Genomic DNA, 24,045 nt, shown 5'->3' on the forward strand with positions numbered 1-24,045 from the left:
GAGTTGTGGGCGCAAGTTTTGCATTTCTTGCGGTTGCAGGGGAAGGTGCCGGGAGTGGAGGTTGGGTTGGTGTGGGGTGTGGACCTGACTAGGGAGTCATGGAGGGAGTGGTCTTTACGGAATGCTGATAGGGGAGGGGAGGGAAATTATATATCCCTGGTGGTGGGGTCCGTTTAGAGGTGGTGGAAATGATGACGGATGATACGATGTATATGGAGGTTGGTGGGGTAGTAGGTGAGAACCAGTGGGGTTCTGTCCTGGTGGCAATTGGAGGGGCGGGGCTCAAGGGCAGAGATGCGGTAGAGAGCATCGTCGATCACATCTGGGGGGAAATTGCCGTCTTTGAAGAAGGAGGCCATCTGGGTTGTACGGTATTGGAACCTGGTCCTCCTGGGAGCAGATGCGGCAGAGACAAAGGAATTGGGAATATGGGATGGTGCTTTTACAGGGGGCAGGGTGGGAGGAGGTGTAGTCTAGGTAGCTGTGGGAGTTGGTCGGTTTATAGCAAATGTCTGTGTTGATTCAGTCGCCCGAGATAGAAATGGAAAGGTCTAGGAAGGGGAGGGAGGAATCTGAGACAGTGTGGGTGGAAGGTGTTGGTAAAGTGGATGAACTGTTCAACCTCCTCGTGGGGGCAAGAGGCAGCGCCGATACAGTTATTGATGTAGTGGAGGAAAAGGTGGGGGATGGTGCTAGTGTAGCTGTGGAAGATGGACTGTTCCACATATCCTACAGTTATTGTGTTCAGCACAAAGAAGCTGAACACATGACGTTTACATTGTCCAGCAAATCAATTTTGACTACTGGTTAAACATCTCAAATGTGTCCTCTATTGTGCCCAGTTTAATCAATTAACTGATTAGGATTTGTTTGCCTGTCCCTGGGAAGAGGCTTATCATTTGCTTTTCATGAGCTTTGACCTCACTTTACCTTACACTTGCTGCTGTTCACTTTGTCATCCAAAAAGCAGTATGATTACACAGCACAATACAGCATTCCTAAATTCAGCTGAATAGCCCTCATTATCCCATGACCCACTATTTTAAACAAAACTTCAGCTTTTCTCGAGTTACTGTGACAGTTCAGTACAGTGTTTCATGTAAACAAAAATTATTCAGCAAAACACAAGCACTTAAACCGGTGACCATTCTAATCATTAGGTAATCTCCCAGGCTTCATTCCTCCTCTTTCATCAAATTTAACTTTAATCTAAAATTTGCTGGGCTAGGTAATAACTGCAATCATTACTTTCTCGTATTTTCCTGCTTTAAATTTGTTGGCAATTCCTCAGCATTGGTTCAATGGAGCCACTGACCAATAACACAAATAGCTTTCACTTATACAGCACTTTTGTGAAGCACTTTGGGTCATTTTGCTATGTTAATTTTGTTTTGCCTCAACACTTTTAAGATTTAACCTATTACGAAATGTGAAGTCTCCATAAACTTACCAGACCATGGGACTGTTCTCCCATTAGAGAGAGACATATGGCTGGTTGTGATTTAACCTGACGGCCACCAGACCTCAGACAAGGGGTGACATTGAGAAGGAGAATCCTTCATGGTAACCTCAACTGGTGTGGGGATTGAACCCAACCTGTTAGCATCACACTGCTTCACAAACCGTCCATCCAGCCAACTGAGCGAAACTAATACCCATTAAAATATTAGGTGACAACAACTTGAACCAAAGTAAAGTTTAAAAAAAAAACCTGAGGGTGCTGGAAATCTAAAACAAAAAATACATTGCTCAGTTCTGAAGAAAAGTGACTGGACTCAAAACACTAATACTGCTTTATCTCCACATAGGCCACAGAGACCTGCTGTGTTTTTCCAGTAATTTCTGATTTGGATTAAAGTAAGGTTTTGAAAGGACAGTTAGTGGTTCAGAGAAGAAATAGCATAGCTGAGAGCCTGGGCAAAAGTGATGACTGCAGATGCTGGAGATTAGAGTCAAGATCAGAGTGGTGCTGGAAAAGCACAGCAGGTCAGGCAGCATCAGAGGAGCAGGAAAATTGATGTTTCGGGCAGGAGCCCTTCATCAGGTATGATTCCTGATGAAGGGCTCCTGCCCAAAACCCCTCTCTTCCTACTCCTCTCCTGCCTGCCCTGCTGTGCTTTTCCAGTACCACTCTAATCTTGACTAAAAGCCTAGGTAGCCTCGGGCATAACTGCTAATGGTGGGCTGAAGGAAGAGCACAGCTCAGTTGGAAGAGGTTACAGAGATGGGAACTTGGATTTCAGTTTTTGGTGCATCACTCCTAACCCTACAATTGTACTTTAATCAGCTTTTTTTCTGCCTTTTAAACTTCAGGGGTGTCTGACACAGGACTGAACATTCTCTGCCAGCCAGGAACCAAATTTTATGTCAAATTGTAACCGATACAGCATGCCATCCCAGACAAGCCTAGGAAATTGGGGGGGGGGGGTCACTGTATAATGGAGATTAGGAAACAGCATGACAAGTATTTAAAATAGACACAGGATTAAGCTGGACAAAAGCAAGCTGTTTCCAATAGCTGAGGGTTGGAACAAGAAGCGAAAGATGCAAAGTTAAATGTAGGACAGTTGGAGCAAGGAGCAAAAGTGACTTCACACAAATTTGAGGCTGTGGAATTTCTTTCCTGGGTTGGTGGCAGATGCAGGAACTATGTCAGAACTCCAGATAAATTATGAAAGAATATGGAAAAAAACAGGATAATGTCATTAGAACAATTTTCTTTGGGCCGAAGGGCCTGTTTCCACACTGTAATGTAATCTAATGTAATCTAATCTATGTCAGAACTCCAGATAAATTATGAAAGAATATGGAAAAAAACAGGATAATGTCATTAGAACAATTTTCTCATGGTCTGAGTAAATATAGATACTGTCCTGGCTGGGCTGAATGGTCTGCATGCATGTTTTAAATATATTAATTGTTATTGCAATTGTATTAATTAAGCCATACTCTTCTGATTTAATTAAATAATTGAACGGATTAAGGACTGAATGGTCTCTGTTCCTTCATTTGAGTCTGTAATTCTGAATACTGGCCACTGGATGGTGCTGTGCAACACATTTATAAACGTGCATTTCAAAAGTTTTGATCTTTTCTTTTTATTGAGAGTTGGCAACACCCAAAATGAAAATTTAATTATTCTTTAGCCATTAAATGTTTAACTTAAGGTGATGAAGTTCAATCTATTAAATATTGTCCTCCTGGACAATTACTTCACACCAATTAATTTGAAATGTGAAATAACTGGGAAGAGTTTGGGAAATTCGGCAATGTGATCAAAAACTAAAGGTGTATTTAACCTACTTCAGAACTGCCTGAGAGTTTGGCAAGTAAATGTGCTTCCCTTAAGATATGGGAGCAAATCAAATCCTGTGCACTTGTCCATTATTCAATCATGGCTGACCAATCTAAATTCCAGCTTGCTGTCTTTTTCAAAATTCCTTGATTTCTTCATAGTGCAGCAATATATTTGATCTGTCCCTCTCTTGTTGCCATGTGCTCTTGTTCCCTCGCTCAAATATACTGACTGTGTTTAAATATACACAGCCTCTGGAATTCTGAGGCAACCCCGAAGATCCAACAAAAACATGCTCAAAGTCCAAAATGGCTCAGCCTTTATCCAGGCAGCAGTGTCCATGTAGTGTCCACTCTATTGTCCACTCGATGTCCCTCCATCAAAAGGTGAAAGCTCCACCAGAGAATCTGGAAACTAAATTTTCTCAAACCTGTTTTGAGCAAGTGGTGATTTTAGGTCAATGTATTCAAATTGTTTTTGTACTCTCAACCCTCTCCAAAGCAGCACATTGGAAAAATTACAGCTGCTACACAGTTCAGTATTGCTGGTTCAAAAATAAAATGTTTGCTTCTTGTCAACAGAATTTGTTAATTGTTGTTTTGATTTTGGATTTTTTAATGTCTGAAATTTTTCATGCTTTACAAATACTTAAACTACTAATGTGAATATTATCTCATAGATATGGTTGTCACAAAATATATAAAGTATGGAAAACTTGCTGAAATTGCAGATTCATTGATTACAACAATTTGTTTAAATCAGTCATACACTTCCAGTTCATGATTTAGTTCATTCATTAACAAAAGCAATGTTTTTAACACTTCAATGACTTAAAACACCTGCACAAAGAGTGCCTTCATGACCTTCACAGCCCAAGTACTTTCTTGTCAATGAAATACTCTTGAAGTGCAGTTACTGATGTAAGAAAGGCAATAGCTAATTTATGTACAGCAAACCATCACAATGCAACAGGACCTATGACGAGATAACCTGCTTTGTTTGTGTCTATTTTATGTATAGTATATGCTATATACAGAAGGGAGAAAGCCATGGCCCAGCTCGGGTAAAATAGTTGGCATTGGGAAGTGGTGTGAAACCTGTATTCAGGCCAATTTGAGCCCTGTCCACTTTTTGACCTCCTGACAACCAAAATATGACTGAGAAACGTTAAGAGTATGGACTTAGTGTGGTGCTGGAAAAGCACAGCAGGTCCTCACTTTCGCCAAAGAGAATGGACTTGTCTTGTGTCACTAGGTCTATTGGTAAAGTGTCAATGGTTTAATCTCCTCTGTTACAGGCTCCACTGACATCAATCTGATAAGTGTTAATGATCAAGAAACTTCTCTCACTGGGAAGACTAAAACTAACGACATCTTTTGGGCTTCCATTTGAAATGATAGTGGAGCAGTCACCAGTATCCTCCAGTCCAAGGGGCACTGTCAAGGACCATCATTTTCTAGGTATCTGGGAAAAGCTAGGGAAAGTATTTTGATATTTGCAAGGTGGCCCTGAGTGGCTAATGTTGTGCCTTTTTTTAAGAAAACCCAAGTGAGTCTGACATCAATGGTGAGTAAACTTAGAAGGGATTATGAGAGTCAAACTTTATGTGCATTTGGAAAGGTATGGACTGATTTGTGACAGTCAGCATGCCTTTGTGCATGTGAAATTGTCTCACTAACTTGATTTCTTTTATAGGTTGTGACCAAAAAGATTGAGGTCCAAGCAGTGCATGTTGATAGACCAAAATAAAGTCACACCTCGTTCTCTCCAATTTACAAGGATGTTACTGGTCCCTGGAGGGTGGGATTGAGTTATAATGAGTGGCTGGAGCCATCTTTCACTGGAGTGTAGGAGGTTGAGAGGTGACCTGCTTAGACAATTATAAAATCATGACAGGCACAAAAAGTACAGAACCTACTTTTCCCGAGGTAAGGGGGTTTAAAATTGAAGGACATAATTTTAAGATTAGAGGGAAAAGATGTGAAAGGGCCCTGAGGGACAACGGTTTCAGAGGGTGATTCACATGTGGAATAAGTTACCAGAGGAAGTGGTAGATGCAGGTACAGTTACAACATTTAAAAGTCATTTGGCCATGTACATAGGAAAAGTTTAGAGATATGAGACAAACCAAAGCAAATGGGATGAAGTTAGTTTGGGGAAACCTGGTCAACATGGATGAGTTGGGCCAAAGGGTCTGTTGCCGTGTTGGATGACTGACTAGATGAATTATCTCCAACTTTGCCCTCCCTCTGCTTATTCACTTTGCTCCTCATATCTCTTCTGAAAATAGAGGACAATTTATGGTACTAAGTTCCCCTTTTTTAAAACGTCCCAGTTGTACATAGTTTTCTCGATTTTTAAATTTTTAAAGACAGATTTTTAAAGGTCTGTCATTGTTTAAGATCCATACGCTGCCTTCAGGATTGTGAAGCAGTTTACCAGGAACACCTGTGTCAGGAATCCTTTTCATATCACCCTGAAACAGTTGTCTATCATTCACTTGCTCTGGTTAAAGGCTTTGCCTTTTCTGCAACTACTACCGTTCTTTTTACCATTTGTGTTGACAAAACATTATGCCTTTTTCATTCAACCTCTTCCACCTTCTCTAGTGCATCCTGAATTTTCCTTTTTTGATTTCCCTCTCCCTCCCTCTCTTCGACAGCCAATAACCCTGCCCCCCTCTAGTTCCATAGAGCCTCACCAATTCAGTGTTCACTCTGGCCTGAATTTTCGTGACAATGAAAAGTCTTTTTATAGAGACCGTTGATTAGGATTGAGTATGAGGAGCCATGGTGAGGGCGTACTGGGCATAGGTTGGTATGGGGGAAGGGACATGTGGTGGGGTGAGGCCTGGAATTTTTTTTATATGTAAATCTTGAACCAAGTGCTGGTTCAGAGGCTTTTCCAACCAGCTCGCTATCAATCCTGGATGGGTCGGGTGTGTTTCTGTCTGCCAAGCCAGCCAGCCAGAAGCGCGCACCTACAAAGTTCAGGGGGATTCTGTCTCTGGTCAGGATCTTGGAGCTGAGAGGTGTCCTGAAAAATCAGGACTTTTTCATTTTGCAGATAGAGAGCACAGTGAATCAAGTACCTGATGTCCTCTGCTTTATTAATCGAGGCAGTAAGTACGAGTGCAAGGAGCTGTTATTGAACTTGTGCAAGACACTTGTTAGACCTCAGCTGGAGTGTTGTATTTAGTTGTGAGCACCTCATGGGAATCCATTGGTGAGAGAGTGCAGATGCCATTCACCAGAATGGTTCCAGGAATGACGATCTTCAGTTGAGGATAGACTGAATGGAACGGTTTTCCTTGAAACTGGACTGATGAGGCTGAGTGGAGAACTGGTAGAGGTTTGCTAAATGATGAGTGGGCTGCACAGTGTAGATGGGAAGATGCTTTTCCAGTTGTATAAAGATCAAGAAGGCACAGGTTTGCAAACAAAGCAAGGATGTAAGATAAAGCTTTTTTCTTTTAATTAGAAACTTTTTCAAATCTTTTACAAAACATCTGTATACAAAAAACAAAATACAGAAAGAGACAGTACAACATCACATCACAATACAACTGATAATGAACTACCTAGTATTCTACAAGAACAAACTTCACTAATAAGCTTAAACTAAACTACAATCAAATTCAGTAAAATTAAACTGAATTCAAATTAATTTAAATTATACCACATTACTTCATTCTATTTCACTCCCCACACCTCCACTGAGGGCACCAGTCATTTTACCTGTATTCTTTTCCCCCAGGGCTCCACAGGCATCTATAATGATTCCCATGGCTATACCACAGCCCTAATTAATATTGCTGATAAGTCTGTGTCAATCTAATTTAAAAAGGGCTACCACATCTTGTAAAACTACTGTTTTGTGGTGCACCATATTTGTGAGGTAGTTTTAGGGGCGAATGCTCCATCACCAGCCTACGCCACCCATAAGACCTGGAAGTTTTTCCAACATCTATTTCATCAAAATGTTCTTCCTTGCACAGTGGGTAAGAATCCTACACAATCTCTTCCCATGTTCCCCCAAAGGGGGCAAATTTGGCAACCCCAGAAGAAATACTGGATCCACATTAACTTCCATCCCCAGGATGTCCTTTAGCTCCCGAACGGTAGCACTCCAGTATCTCTGGTTCTTAACTGCTGACCAGTAGCAGTGTGTAAGAGTGCCTATACTAACTTTACATTTGGGACATCCTGGTGATGCTCCTCTCTTGAACTTAGCTAGCCTCACTGGTGCCATATCAGCCCTGTGTAAAATCTTCAATTGCATGGCCTGTGCTTTGTTACATAGTGAAATTTTCCTTATTTTTCCATATCTTCCCATTCTTCCAATGAAATATTCTATCCTCTGAATTTCACATCCTACAAAGTCCCTCCATGTCCCTTAAGGCAAGTCCCTTCTGTAAAGGATACAAAGTACTAACTGAAAGAGCACCCGTACACTGGAGCACTCTCTCTCTTCTCCATGTCTGACTTGTAAGGCTGAACCAGGACCGTGGTCTTCCTCTGTATATAATCCCTTATCTGAAAGTACCGGAAAAGGTCCCTATTAGACAATTCAGATTTAGGACTTAGTTAACTAAACGACATCAAGACTTCCCCTTGAATAAATCTCCCAAACATGAGATTCCCTTATTCTCCCATGCCTTAAAGCCAGAATCCATTGCCCCAGGTTTAAATCCTGGGACTCCCACCAAGGTCTGACAGCCATAGTCAGAGAGATGTACAGCACGGAAATAGCCCCTTCGGTCCAACCCGTCCATGCCGACCAGAAAAGTCAACCCAATCTGGTCCCACCTGCCAGCACCCAGCCCATATCCCTCCAAACCCTTCCTATTCACCCTCTCACCCCAAACCTATGCCCTCTAGTTCTGGACTCCCCGACCCCAGGGAAAAGACTTTGCCTATTTACCTGACCCATACCCCTCAATTTTGTAAACCTCTAAGGTCACCACTCAGCCTCCAACGCTCCAGGGAAAACAGCCCCATCCTGTTCAGCCTCTCCCTGTAGCTCAAATCCTCCAACCCTGGCAACATCCTTGTAAATCTTTTCTGAACCCTTTTCAAGTTTCACAACATCTTTCCAATAGGAAGGAGACCAGAATTGCACGCAATATTCCAACAGTGGTCTAACCAATGTCTTGTACAGCCACAACATGACCTCCCGATTCCTGTACTCAATACTCTGACCAATAAAGGAAAGCATATCAAATGCCGCCTTCACTATCCCATCTACCTGTGACTCCACTTTCAAGGAGCTATGAACCTGCACTCCCAGATCTGTGTTCAGCAACACTCCCTAGGACCTTACCATTAAGTGTATAAGTCCTGCTAAGATTTGCTTTCCCAAAATGCAGCACCCCTCATTTATCTGAATTAAACTCCATCTGCCACTTCTCAGCCCATTGGTCCATCTGGTCCGGATCCTGTTGTAATCTGAGATAACCGTTGCTGTCTACTCTACCTCCAATTTTTGTCATCTGCAAACTTACTAACTGTACCTCCTTATGCTCGCATCCAAATCATTTATGTACATGACAAAAAGTAGAGGACCCAGCACTGATCCTTGTGGCACTCCACTGGTCACAGGTCTCCAGTCTGAAAAACAACCCTCCACCGCCACCCTCTGTCTTCTACCTTCTGTATCCAATTGGCTAGCTCTCCCTGTACTCCATGAGATCTAACCTTGCTAATCCATCTCCCATGAGGAACCTTGTTGAACGCCTTACTGAAATCCATATAGATCACATCTACTGCTCTGCCCTCATCAATCATCTTTGTTACTTCAAAAAACTCAATCAAGTTTGTGAGACATGATTTCCCATGCACAAAGCCATGTTGACTATCCCTAATCAGTCCTTGCCTTTCCAAATACATGTATATCCTCTCCCTCAGGATTCCCTCCAACAACTTGCCCACCACCAAGGTCAGGCTCTCACTGGTCTATTGCCAATTGCCCTTGTCTTGCCTCATTATCCTCCAGGCTCTTCATTGTATTTAAAATGATTGGACTCTTGCACTGCTCAGTCACGGATTTCACCTTATCCATAAATAGATTAACTAGGGGACATCTCAACTGTGAGGTTTCAATGTCAAGCCAAATTGACCCCGAATCCTCCTGTACCCAGTCATCCACGTATGCTAACAAGGCGCTTATTTGATATCTCCAAGTCTGGAAGGTCCACATCACCTGCCCCCTCCCCCCACCCCCACCTTGCAAAAGATGTAATTTAGTCAATTTAAAAAAGATGTAATTTAGTCAATTTAATTAGGGGCGCCTGCGACGCCAAATGAAAGACCCAAACCAGCCATTGAGTCCCCATAACACTCAAAAACCGGAGAATTCTCATGGCGTACAACAGGCGAGGAAGAACAAACATTTTAATCAGGGCTATTCAGCCTAACCGTGCCAACGGTAATCACTCTCCCTGCTGCAAACCCTGTTTTATCCTCTCCAGTAATTGTGCATAGTTAGCTTTATACAGCTGGTGGAAGGCAAGAGTAATAAAAATTCCCAAATACCAAAAAAACCTTTTGACGACCATCTAAACAGGAACTGCATTCCATCCTTCAGAACAGGCACCTTCACTAATTTCTACCCCCCTCCCACTGGCATGGCTTCTGATTTTGTAAAGTTGATCCTTTAGCTCAAAAAACTGCCAAATAAATTCCAAAAAAATAATCAAGGAACAGACTCTTCAAGATTAGCCAAGAAAAGGATGTCATCAGCATATAGGGTGATCTTATACTCCCCCATTCCTACCCCAGACGTCACTATTTCAGGATCCCTCCTGATGACCTCTGCCTCAATTAACGGCTCAATTGCCAAGGTAAATAATGGTGAAAGAAGACATCCCTGTCGACTACCTTTCCCAATACTAAAGTTATCAGGCTTCATACCGTTTCTAATGACTGCTGCCTTAGGATCATTATATAATACTGCCACCCATCTAAGGAAGGATTTCTTCCCCCCACCAAACCAAAGCGGTCCAGGACCCCAAACAGGTATGACCAATCTAATCGGTCAAACCTCTTTTTTTTTTCTCTCTGCGGGATCAATCTTTGCTGGCATGCCTGTAATATGTTCAGTACACTCCTGATGTTGTTGGAGGAGCTACGGCCCTTGATAAAACCAGTCTGATCACCTTTGATACTATAGGGCAACACCTTTTTCCAACCTCGGGGCCAGCATCTTGGTCAGTATTTTAAAACTTACATTCAACGGTGAAATTGGTCTCTATGAAGCACATTCTTGGGGTCTTCTCCCCTTTTTTTTTTAAAGTGAGGGAGATATTGGCCCCTGAGAGGCTAGCAGACAATCCTGTGCACATGAGTAGCTATACATCCCCAGAAGTGGCTCCTCCAACACATTTAAGAATTCCTTATAGAATTCACTTTGGGAATCCATCTGGCCCCCTGGAGATGCTTTATTGCTTCCTGCACTTCCTGTACTGTTATAGGTGTATTCAACAGGGAAATCTGCTCCACATTTTATACTGGGGAGGCCCAGGTTCCCAAAAAGAGGACTGCATTCTTGCTGCACCATGTTAGTCACCCTCCGGCCAATTATAACTCTGCAAAGTATTCCCTAAATCTAACACTGATCATCTTCAACTCACTGGTAACTGTGCCAGCCCTCTCTCTGACCAATATAATGGATTTGGAAGCAGTTTTTTCTTCCTAGCCAGATATGTGAAATATCTACCTGGCTTACCTCAAAATTCAAGCCATCTTTGTTTAGTTAATGAGACTTTTTTTTTTGCCACCAGTGTGCGCAATGCGTCAAGAGCAGACCAGAGGGCAGCAACCCCTGCAACTTGACTCGTCAAGGCCTAATACACTACTTCAGCTATCTGCAGCCGAGTCTCCAGCATCCCTTGCTGCTGTTCCTCCCTGTGCCTCCTAGTCGCTGACTACTAAATGATCAGGCCTTGTAAATATGCCTAGCAGCCTCCCAAAGTATTGTTTGATTACTGGCCATACAAGAGTTGATATCCCAGAAGGCCCTGAACTCTCGTGATGTACTCAACGAATTTGCCATCCCTTAACAGCAATGCGTCTGTGCATCCATTCCACCATCCTTGATTTTAACATCTAAATACACTGCCACATGGTCTGAGATAGTTATATTCCCAATTTTGCATGCCAATGTTCTGTCTAAACAATCCCAATAGCATATATAAAAGAAAATGTCAATTCACATGTGGCACATCCACTAATCCCAATTCTTCACACATGTCCACCAACTGCTCAGATTGCACAGGCGTACCTGCCGGGCCCCTTGGCACCATGTCTACCTTGGGATCTGTTAGGCGATTAAAATCCCCTCCTTTTGATCGTGCAGTACACCCCAACACTCGATTTAACAACTGCATCAATTAGAAATTTTATGGTGTGCTGGGGGACAACAGACAATCAGGACGCCATACTCTTCTCCATGTGTTATAGCTTTAAGAATGATGAACCGTCCATGTTAGTCCTTAATTTGCTCAGTTACCTGGAAAGGGAGGTTCCTTCTTACCAGTATAGCCACTCCTCTACTCTTGGAGCTAAAGGAGGAGCAGAATACTTTATCATAAACCCCTGCTGCAGCTTCAGATGTTCCTTATCAGTTAAATGCGTTTCCTGCAGCAGGGTGATGTCCACTCTTTACGTCCTGAGACTTGACAGCACTTTCTTTCTCTTAGTGGGGGAATGGCTCCCTTTTACATTCCAGGTGCACCACCTCAACGAATCACTAGCCATGGTCGTCCAGGGCAGCCGGTGGTTTCCCAGGAGGAGGAAGTTTAGCTGAGGCGCAGAGAGCGACAAAGACTCTGAAGTCTGAAAACTACTCCTATAACAACTACTAAAACTTAAAAAAAAACTAGCAACTACATTTTAACCTAAGCAAACACCCAAATAACCCCAATTCAAGAGATCTCCCCCACCTCTCCTCCATAGGAGGCACTCCTCCCAATCCTTGCTACCATCCCAGCTTCTTCCAGCTGAGGCCGTGCCCTAGCCCCAGATTTTTAAAAAACATTATTTATATTCTGAGAGTTAACAATGGATGCCCATCCACCACTCCCCACCCTACCAACACCCCTTCTCCATACATCTTAACCACAGGTTTAGCCACCTCCAATCCAAAAACAAAAGGATAGCAGTAAAAAAAGCCCCAGATAATACCCAACCAACCGATTTATACTAAATAATTCTGGTTTTACATCAAGGCAGTACGAATAGTGCCAATAACCACAAAAAAGGGGAGATGAGAAAAGGAGCAAAACCAACTGTACCATTGTCCATAACTATGCCCCCCCCCCCCCAACCGCAACCCAAGTCCTTTAATTCAGAGAATTGACAGTTATATACTATCCCTCTGTCAGCAAAACGCAACATGGCCGGGTACCTCAAGGAATATTGAATGTTCAGATCCCTTAGTTTTCTCTTAACTTCATCAAATGCCCTTTCCTCCTTAGGGCTCCTGAGAAGTCCTGAAAAAGATTATTCTTGTGCCTTTGTGCATTAAAGCATGTGGATCTCTTCCCAGTCGTGCTGTTTCAATCACAACTGTTTTTCCTTATAATGCAAAAGGCACAGGTCCGACTCGGACCTGCACGTTGCTACCCGGTGGGCCCGCTCCACACCCAACAGACCCGACTCCAACTCCAGCCCCAGAAACATCGGGAGCTACTTCTCCTGGAATCCGAGGTCTCCGCCTTCCTCGCATTCCGGAAGACCCACGAGCTGTCAGCTGGTACTTCTACTTTTGTTTTCCAGGTCATCCACTTGCTCCTGAAGGACCCGAACCTGATCTTCTAACAGTCGGATCCTTCCTCCTAAGACCATCGCCACGTTGTCCAGTGCAGCAGTCCTCTGCTCCACTGCTTCTACTCTTCAGTCCAGTGTTTGAATTTCCTGCTCATGCCTTTTCAGGATGGCAGCTAGTGGTTCCATTGCTGCTTCAATCTCTTGAGTTTGCCAAACTGAGAGTAACTGCTGCAGCCCCATTAAATCCAAATGTATCACCCCGGGAATTTGAGCAATGGCTCCACGCGTCCCCGATGCAGTAGGGGAGTGCCCTGCCTGCTGTACCCCTTTTTTCTTTGTCCTTTCATCCTGATCTTAAAGCTGTCAAACCACAATTTTAGCAGCTCCAGATGTTCAGTAAGTTTATATTAATGTTTTACCCTAGGCGTGGTTAACGAGGCTGGGTAACAGTTCACCTTGCCAGGGGTATAGTACAGAGCCCAGCACAGGAAACTACTGACTGCCGCCATCTTGGATCCCCCAAGAAAAAGCTTTTGTCACAGAATATTAATACATGGAATGCACTTGCTGGAAATTTGGTGGAAACCTTAAATTCAAATTTGAGGCATTCAAGAGGGCATTGGAAGATTAATTGCACAGAAGTAGTGTGTAGGATTATAAGAAAAGGCAGGAATTTGGCAGTAGGAAATGGAGCTGAATAAGATAGAGCTCATGCAGAAATGGGCTGAATGGCCTCCTATGCTGTATCAGTTCTGTGATTTACTGAGTTTCTCCAGTATTTTGGAGTCTTACTTCAGTCACCTAGCATCTGCAGCAAATATCTTTTTGAGTAACCAGAGTTGTCAATTTTTGATAATCACAGCAGGACAAGGAGTCCAGAGCTCAATGTATGAAAGGCAGTACCTTTTCTCACCAAATGCCTTGCTTCCCTTGTCTCCCCTCCCCCACCCCTACCCACTATTCCAGCTTGTCCCTGACTCTGGGGCTGGGGAAGAGGAGAGAAAGAGGGAGGATGAATAGAGTGGTACCATGCTATAAAATTACATAAATGACACTGAAGCAGTGTTCAAATATTTTGCACACTTTCCAAGTGTGATATCTTTTTAATTCGTACATTGACACACACATTCTATAGTAAGTGCTGTATTTATTGTCCATCTCTCGTTGCTCTTGTCAAAGTGGTGCTGTGCCTGGCATTGAAATCCTAATTCTCACTTTCCCATATCCTCTAGAACCTCCCAACACCGCTGTGCATTGATCTTGCTAAAGGCCTTGCAGCTCTGTTTTAAACTTTGAAAACAGCTAATGCAGGGTAATTTCTTTTTCCCTAAAGAGATGGGGTTTAGACTACAAAACGGTCTTTGGTTTTCCAATACCTCCATCTTTGCTCCCAAACATTAGCAGTGGGAAATTGCACACGTAGAGATTTTATATTTTGAAAGGTGTTTATTGAAGGAACTTGCAGGAGAATATAAATAATGAGTCATAGCACTCAGAACACAGTACTTCCAAAATATTTTAAAATTGCAATTTTTTTTAAAAAGCCACTGGAAAAATACATTAGTGCTACACTGGGACTGAATACCATTCATATGCAATCTACATTAAGTAATTTGCTAACAACTAATTCATTGCTAAACTACAAAAGGTAGATGTTGCAACAAGCAGGAATGTATCAAAGATGATTGAGTCACATTATTTTACATTGATGGGATCTTTCCTGTTCAAAATAGATTAGGTTAAACCTATCATATTGGAGGAATTTTGAGCATGTATCAGACTGGAAAACGAAAGCCTTCTAAAGAAATTGTTTTCAAGTTAAATTATGAAAAATTGCTGAAATCCCATGACTGAAAATGAATTGGTCCATGTCTCTCATTGACAGTAATGTTATCTGAATGTTAGATGCTGCTTGTACAGCAAGACTGGAATTGATTTGAGGATCCCAAGCAACTGAATCTTGATTTAAGGCCAATGAAGAAGCAACAATTTTAATCCAAGTGAGAGCTTCAGTTTGGTTACCAGGCTGAGTACTGACTAAACCAGACGAAACAGCAGCACTAGACCTGGGAACTGTCCAAGACCCTTAACAAATTGCAACATCAAGTAGTGGCATAATTCTAATTTTTGGCCGAGGAACTAATCCATTCTTGTAATCCAAAACTCTTGATTCCTTTTTGTTTAAAGGACATGAGGTTGCAAATTAACATTTTACTCAACCTACTGGCCATTATCTTAGTAAATAATCTAAGCATTATCGGGCCGATAGTGATTGGCCTCCAATTGTTGATGTCTTTTAATTCGTCTTCATTATTTACTTTTGGAATCAGTACAGTTCTACTTAATTTCATACTTTGTGGAATTTTACCTGTTTTGATCCAAATCGAGTATAATCTTGGGAGTATTGCATTATCTTTGTTGAACAATTTAGTAATTTCTTTCAAAGTCATCCTATCAGGACCCGCGGCCGTTTCGATGTCCATCGCCTTAATGGCATGAAGGACATCCTCCACAGTCACAGGGTCCATTAAAACCTCATCCTCTAAACCTTCATTACTTTTAACATATTTGGCGAATCCCCTTAAGTTGTTTTTCTCGTTAACATTTGTTAGTCTATTCTTATAATAAACCTCTAATTCCTCCTTATTTAATGGGCACTCACTTTTTGAGGATGCCCCCATTACGGTTCTTGCCAGGTACCTTCTATTGCTGTTATATAATGCCTGTACTTCTTTATACTGACCTTTTTTCCTACTAAATCTCTTTTTTGCATGATTTTCTATGCTGTTTTTGCTCTGCTTACTATTATTAAATTTTGATCTTAATCCTGTCTTTTTAGTCCCTTTTTTATCTAATCCATTATTCTTATTTAGTCCTATTTTTGACATTATTTTATCCATAATGATATCATAATCCTTGATACTACCCTTTAATCTAACCGTTCCGGCCTCTAATATCTGAACTAACTTGTCCACTGATTTATTTTCATACTCTTCAATTTCTAGCCTATCGCTACCTCTTAGAGTATTTCTATCCGGAGACTTCTCCATCACCCTCACCTCAGCTTGTTCCGCTTCATTACCATCCTCTTCCTTCTCCTCTCCACTACCCATAGTATCAGGAATTAACACCTGGTCCTGGTCTACGGCCTCCCCTATGTTTTTGTTTTTCAATAACCTTCCTTCCTTCTCTTGTCTGATATCTGTTTTGCCGTTTTGGTGGTAATTTTCTCTGCCATTAGTTTGTTGATATTCTTACATCCCTTAAATTCTATTTCTAACCTTTGCACTTCAGCAACTTCCTCAATTGACCATATTCCCTTCCTTGCTTTCTCGGGATCAACCCCCTTATTTTTACCCCCTTTGACCCCGATTTTCCTTTTTTCATTCCTCACTAAGGGATGGGCATGCCTCTCGTGTTGCCCTAAACCTCTAACAGTTTTAAACTTAGACTGACACACTTCACACTGGACCATGTTATCAAGTTCTCCCTCTTCTCTCCTCCCCAAATTATCACTTTCATTATCATTATCCTTATTATCAACCTTGACAGTACACTTCGAATAGTGGCAAGCTACAGCATGATAGCTCCCTTCCCACTTGCACTTATTACATCTAACTCGAATGGATTTTATTCCTTTACATACCTTTAAATGCTTTCTAAAATGCCCAATCACACTGGACCATGTTATCACGTACTCCCTCTTCTCTCCTCTCCAAATTATCACTTTCATTATCATTATCCTTATTATCAACCTTGACAGTACACTTCGAATAGTGGCAAGCTACAGCATGATAGCTCCCTTCCCACTTGCACTTATTACATCTAACTCGAATGGATTTTATTCCTTTACATACCTTTAAATGCTTTCTAAAATGCCCAATTGTGTTATATATGATATTGCAGTAGGGACAACTAAAATTGTCTATCGGGTAGTTAATTATAATTTCAATTTTTTGATTTTCCCTATTTATCACTAGATTGAAGATGGAACAAGAAAGTTGGTGGGGGTGGGAGGGGGAAGAAAACTTTGTCAAAATAGGAGACTGAGCACAGTTGTGATTAAGGTAAGGAGGGCTGGGTGGGGAGCAATAAGTGAAACAGATTGAGAGATGATTGGAGGAAGATGTGTTCACAAACGGGAGAGAACCGGACAGTGTGGCTTAATTTACTTACAATGATGGTTGGAGTAGCTGCCAGCACACAGTACAGGACAAGTGGTGAGATGAAGCTGTCGTCTTCTGGTCCTGGGTATGGCTTCATTAAGTCACCGTCTTGGCAGAAGAACCCCTGGATATGCACCTTGAAGGTGTCTGTGCACTCAAAATAATAGGCGAGCAGCACGGTCCCAGCCATTATGACAAGCTGAAAGTACAGCATAGTTAAGAGATGAGTGGTCATTAATTCTGCCTCAGACTGTGTGGTCCCAGAATGCATGATCCCTCCAGCAACCCATTTATTCTTCTACTGAGCAATGTGCTCTCCCTTTTGATCTTCCCTCTTTTTATGTCCATTCTTTTTGGCAGATGACATGAATAACTGCTTCATTTGAAATTCTGGGCCAGAGCCTGTTACACGCGAGAACTGATGCTTTCAGTCGCAACTTTATCAAAGGATGCTGGAGTGTTACTAATCATTAACTGATCAATGATGAAAGCAGAATGTCTTGAAGTTAAACCTCAAAATCCGTTCTATTTTTATCGCCCCATCTGTTTTGGCAGATATTAAGTCTGATGAAGTGCTGGAAGATTTGCAATTCCAACACTTGGCATTTGCTGGGCTCATTAAGTTTTGCTTTTCTTAAGAGCAGATGCAGCACACCCTCAAAACCTTAGTGTCAAAATCTCAAAGTCACAGGTCAGCCTTATTTATTTTCCACACAGCAACAATCATCTTCAAAAGATGATATTTCACTAGACATTTATCAGTATTTACTATGGTCATGCTGGCACACACAGCTGGACTATTGCTTTGGGAGGAAAGCATGTTAATGTGATGTTTGTGGTAGAGGGGCTTTTGTCTTAAAATGTAATTTATTGTATGATAGCAATTGTGTACAAGTTATAGAAGCTAGTTCAACATTGCTATTAAAACTATGGGAAACCGTTTAAAGTCCAGAGCTATTCTCATTTCCCTTCAAGACTGTGACATCAGATTGATGCTTAAGGCAATCTCCAGCATTAACCCTTTCACTGCAAGATCTTTTATAAGACAGTTACTACACTCATCAAGACAATCACTGAAAACATTTGCACCTTTGAATCTGCAAACATTCTGCATCAAACATCACTCAATTTCTGTCTAAACTGTTAGATTTGGGGCCTCTAATGGAATGGGCTTGAGATCCAATTTAACTGCAGAATAATTGTCATCTGTTTCAAGGTGGATAGATTTTGGCTCTTATAAAATAACAACAGGGCAAAAGTGAGGACTGCAGACACTGGCGGTGAGAGTCACCACTAGTATGGTGCTCGAAAAAGCACAGCAGGTCAGGCAGCATCCAAGGAGCAGGAGAATCGATGTTTTGAGCAAAAACCCTTCATCGATTCCTGCTGAAGGGCTTTTGCTCAAAGTATCGATTCTCCTACTCACACAAGATGCTGCCTGACCTGCTGTGCTTTTCCACCACCTCTCTCGCAAATCTTAAAATAACATCCTACTTGCCAAGCGTAAAACAATGATATTGTGTTCTATCTCTGTGCAATTTTGTCAAGTCATTCAGTCACTCTGATCAACAGTATGGAGTCAGTTGTATCCAAAACTTTTTCTAAAATTCATTCATGGGATGTGGACAATGTTGGCCGTTTATTGCCCATTCCTGGTTTGCCCTGCAGAAGGTGCTGTTGAGCTACCTTCCAAAGCTGCTACAGCCCTTGTGCTGTCGATACACCGAGGGATGTTTTTAAAGGAATTCCTGGGCTTTGACCCAATGTCAATGAAGCAGTATAATTCAGTTAGGATGGTGTCAGGCTTGGCAGGGAAGTTGAACATGATGTTCCTATTTGTCTATTACCCTTGTCCTTCTAAATGGTCCAAGTCAGGCATTTAACCTCTTCTCCAAGAGGGACCTCAGAATCATTTGAAGTTCAGCTTGTAGATGGTGTACATACTGCCACCACAATCCATCAATGATGGAGTAAGTGAATGTTGAAAGTGTAGAATGGGGTGTCATGCAATTGGCTCCTTTCCGTCCTGGATGGTGTGAAGTGTCTTGTGTTATTGGATCTGTAAACATCTGGAGTCCACCTCTCAATGTTCCTGTTACATTGGCTTTAAACCAATCTACTGATGTCACTGACCTCTGGGTAGAATGAAGGAGTTATAACTTGTGCTTCCAGAGGAGCAGGTCCATTTGTTCCAGCATACTAAGGTCTTAGTAAATGTGCCTGACCTACAATCGTTGGACTTGATGTTATCATACAGTAAATCATCTTGTATTTCAAGAACAGTGCCTCTTTGCTCTACAATGATGCACCCTCTACCACTAAGCACTGGGTCAGCTGAAGCCAAAGGAGAAAGTGAGTGCAGATGCTGGAGATCAGAGTCGAGTGTGATGCTCGGAAATCACAGCAGGTTAGGCAGCATCCGAGGAGCAGAAGAATCAATGTTTCTCGTGTAAGTCCTTCATGAATGAGGCCTGTGGGCTTGGGGAGAGCTGAGAGATAAATGGGGTTTTGGGGGGTAGCTGAGAATGCAAGAGGTGGATAAAGATGGGGCAGAAAATGATGGGTCACAGCAAATAGATGGGAAAGATGATGGACAGGTCAGGAGGGCAGTGTCAAGCTGGAGGCTTGGGACTGGGATAAGATGGGGGGAGGGGAAATAAGCAAACTGGTGAAATTCACATTGATCCTAAGTGGCTGCAGGGTCCCAAGGTGGAAGATGTGTTCTTCCTCCAGGTGTCAGGTAGTAAAAGTGTGGCAATGGAGGTGGCCCAGGACCTGCATGTCCTTGGCAGAGGGGGAGGTGTCACGTTTAGCCACGGGGCGGTGGGGTTGGTTGGTGCAGATATCCCAGAAATTTTCTCTGAAACAATCTGCAAGAAGGCATCCTGTCTCCCTGATTTTGTAGAGGAGACCAGACTGGGTGTGACGGATACAGTAGATGACATTGGAGGTGCAGGTAAACATCTGTCAGATTTGGAAGGATCCTTTGGGGCCTTGGACAGAGGTGAGGAGGGAGGTATGGATGCAGGTTTTGCACTTCCTACAGTGGCTGGGGAAGGTGCCGGGTGTGGGCTGATGTGGGGGCATGGATCTGTCGAGTGAGTCACAGAGGGAATAGTCTCTCTGGAATGCTGATAAGATTATTTCCCTCCCCACCCTGGGTGATGAGATCTGTTTGCAGGTTGTGGAAATGGAGGATATTGCTGTGTGTACAGAGGTCAGTGGGGTGGAAGGTGAGGACCAGGGGGGTTCTGTCCTTGCTGTGTTGGTGGGGTTCAAGGGCAGAGGTGCAGGAAGTGGAGATGTGCGGGAGGGCATTTTCTACCACATGGGAGGGCAAATTGCAATCTTGGAAGGAGGAGGCCATCTGGGATTTTCCAAGGTGAAATTGGTCATCCTGGGAACAGATGCAGCAGAGGTGGAGGAATTGTGACTAAGGGATGTGTGTTTACACAGGATAGGATGGGAGGAGGTGTAGTCAAGTTGGCTTTGACAGTCCAGTTTGTAGTACATATCTGGTTAATTCATCACCAGAGATGGAGAGGTCCAGGAAGGGGAGGGGGTATCTGAGATGGTCCAGGTGATTTTGAGGTCTGGGTGAAAGATGTTGAAGTTGATGAACTATTCAACCACCACAGGGGAGCACAAGGTAGCACTGATGCAGTCATTGATGGAGCAGAGGAACAGGTGGTGGTGGTGCCAGTGTAGCTGTGGAAGATGGACTGTTCCATATACCTGACAAACAGGCAGGCATAGCTGTGGCCAATGCAGGTGCCCATGGCTACCCCTTTGGCTTGGAGGAAGTGAGAGGATTGGAAGGAGAAATTGTTGAAGGTGAGGATCGGTCCAGCCAGGCAGACGAGGGTGTCAGTGGTAGGGTACTGTTTGGGACGGCACGAGAGGAAGAAACTAAGGGCTTGGAGGCCTTCACCATGGTGGATGGGGGTGGACAGGGACTAATGTCCAAGATGAAAAGGCATTGGGGGCTGGAGAAACTAAAGTCTTGGAGGTGAAGTGTGTGGGTAGTGTCCTGAATTTAGGTGGGGAGTTCCGGGACTAAGGGGGACAGGACGATGTCAAGGTATGTGGAGATGACTTCAGTGGGACAGGAGCAGGCTGAGACAATGGGGCAACTGGGCAGTCAGGTTCGTGAATCTTCAGGGGGAGGTAAAATCAGGCAGTACAGGGGTCATGGACAATGAGGTTGGGGGCTATGGATTAATGTTCCCCTGAGGTGATGAGGTTCTGGATAGTCTGGGAGATGGTTTGGTGATGGGAGGTGAGGTTGTGGTTGAGGGGGCAGTAGGTGTCTGAGTTGGTACCTGGCTTCAGCAGGGTAGAGGTTGGTGTGCCAAACTACCACTGTGCTCCCCCCTCCCCTTGTCTGCAGGCTTGATGTTGGGGTTGGAGTGGAGGGCTGTGTTGAGGGTAAGAGATTGGAGTGGCTGAGGTGGGGGGTGGCTGTCACGGGAGCAGTTAAAAATTAAGAGGTTAAGGGCAAGTAACAGACCGGCACGTGGTGTCCAGGTGGATGGGATGTGTTGGAGGTGAGAGAAGGGGCCCTCCGTGGGAGTCTCGATTGGAAAAAGTGGGCCTGGATTCTGAGACAGCAAAAGAAATGTTCAAGGTCGCGACGCATGTCGAACTCATTGATCCAGGAGCATAGAGGGATGAAGACAAAGCAGAGACGTAGCAGTCAATAGCCTCTCTCAGCCCTTACCTAATACCAAATAGTGCAAGGTTGGTAAATGTCGCAAGTATCAGAATGGTCCCCTGAGAAACTACCATATGTCCTATGCATGTAGTAACCGAGATAACTAGTGAAAGCTGATGAATCATTCCTAATATAGATAGGAAGTGTAGTCACCACAGCCTTCCAATGCTGAGGTTGGCATCTCTTTTCAGCCTAGTGATGTAAAAGTCCAGTAACAGTTAGGTATGGAATGGGGGTGTTCAGTAGCTGTGGTGGAGAAAGCGTGTTGCAAATCCTGATGGGGAGGGTGAGGCCGAAAGGAAATATTTGAAATGGAAGGGGTTGAGGGTAAAAGATGAGGAGACACTGGGCATGGAAACAGGCCTTTAAACAAAATCTGTTTTTTTTTTCAACCCTCCACCCAAGCTCTGAAACCACACCTTTTCACATCAAGGCCTGAGTGGAATGTCCTGCTGGGCATCTCCCTGTCCCTGAAGTTTTCCTACATTCCTCAAATTTTTGTTCAGGCAGAGAGTAATCCTTCAGTGGACAATATTTAGCTGCCTAAAGGTCCCATTGGGATAAGGGCAAGCCATTCTCAGGGCCATGTTTTTTTAAAAAAAAAGCCAAGTCAGGCATGGGCAGGAAGATGGTGGGAAGGCCACGCAGTAAATTTCAGTTATTCTGCCTGCTTAAACCTGCAGGCAGGGGTTCGAGGTCTTTAATGGAAAATAGCACCACAATATAAGACCTGCAACAACATAGTTACATTGCAAGTGCAGTGGTTCGTCGTTCAGACTGTCAGCATACTTGACATCTCTTCACCTTTTCAAACAAAATGAACCAACAATCTGAAAGGAAAGCCCTAAGCAGGCGCACAAGCATCAAAGGCAAAATACATTTTGGATTTTATAAGTTTGTCTTTTCCAGCATTGTGGAGTCTTGAATAACTTTGGGCATAAAAATTACCTTATCTAATCTGCACTAATTTTGGAACATTCCGGGGAGTGCCTTTTCCGAGTCTTTACATCGCTTGTCGATGTTTGTATACTCTCCAGCATCACCACCGACCGAAGGACCAGATGATACTGGCATTATGAGGCTGGTCATTATCAGCGAGGACCTACTAACGCTGTTGATGCTGTAGGTTTTTTCTGGAGCGGCTTCCTCCAATTTTTTTTGTGTTGGGGGTTCGACTGGTCCTTGTCGTTTACTCACTTGTCACTGAAGAGTTGTAAGAGTTCCAGTGTCAGCGACAGAGTAAGTCTAGATGTCTTTTGGGTGAACGTATCGTATCTTTCGATGCCAAGGAACTTCATGAGGTGGTTGTTCATATCCAGCCACTTGCCTCGTGCGCCAATCATGAAGCCAAAGTATTTGGGGTCCACGCCTCCCGTCAGTTCCATGATCTCAGCATTCAGGTGTTTATACTTCTCTTGTTTCTCTTGCCATGCCGTTTCGAGTGCTTTGCTATCATTCTCGTATAGAACTGTGACATCCACAACTGCGATCTTCTGGTCTTTTCTAAATATGAGAGCTGGCTTCCATAGGGAACTGTCTTTGGCGAACAGCCTTGGCTCCACGTGTCTTGTCCAGCCATACTTACTGACTTGCTTCTGCAACTGTTCGGCGATCTTGTTATGGCGTTTTATTTGAGCAGTTTTCACGAATGGACAGCTTCCTGAGATGTGTGATTTATGGTCTCGTTTGCCATCTCGCACCTTCGGCATAGTTTGTTTCGGTTTGGCCGTCCTCTAGATAATGTGGTTCTTGTTGGGTACAGGTTACGCCGCAAGAGCACGCTGTAAATGAATCTAGAGGATTTTTGCTGTACTCCGGCTTTTGTCCAAGATTAAGAGATCTTGTCATCTCTAAACTACTGGATGCCTGCCCCTTGACATTCCAGCTTTTGCCATTTTTTGAATTCCCACTCTCTCCAGCCCGCATATCTATTTGGTGATTTCAGTTCCCGCATTTGCCTCTGAGTGCAGGCATGATGTCGTGGATGGTAGTCATCAGGTCAATTTCCCCTTCACCGCTGCTGCGGCTACTGGGTTGGAAATTTTCCATTTCCTTGAGGACCTTGAGCTCGCGCAGTCCCGCAACTGTCTGTTGCTGTCTCCT

At 43.3% G+C, this 24,045-nt stretch overlaps 1 protein-coding gene across 7 annotated transcripts in view; it reads right to left on the reverse strand.

Moving 5' to 3' along the window:
- The window catches only part of plppr1 (phospholipid phosphatase related 1), a 120,180-nt gene that overhangs the window by 40,180 nt on the left and 55,955 nt on the right, over positions 1-24,045 (reverse strand). For 4 of the 7 annotated variants that reach the window (XM_043715633.1, XM_043715642.1, XM_043715607.1 and 1 more), the window contains exon 1: positions 17,239-17,514. The exons of 1 other annotated variant lie outside the window; for it this stretch is intronic. In XM_043715633.1, coding sequence (XP_043571568.1) covers positions 17,239-17,499 — 261 coding nt within the window. In that variant the 5' untranslated portion in view covers positions 17,500-17,514. Of the gene's footprint in view, positions 1-17,238; positions 17,515-24,045 lie in introns of those variants that run through there. 2 more of the 7 variants (XM_043715651.1, XM_043715616.1) reach the window with 1 other exon arrangement.

The sequence above is a fragment of the Chiloscyllium plagiosum genome, chromosome 2 (assembly GCF_004010195.1).
Source record: "Chiloscyllium plagiosum isolate BGI_BamShark_2017 chromosome 2, ASM401019v2, whole genome shotgun sequence".
Lineage (NCBI taxonomy): Eukaryota > Metazoa > Chordata > Chondrichthyes > Orectolobiformes > Hemiscylliidae > Chiloscyllium > Chiloscyllium plagiosum.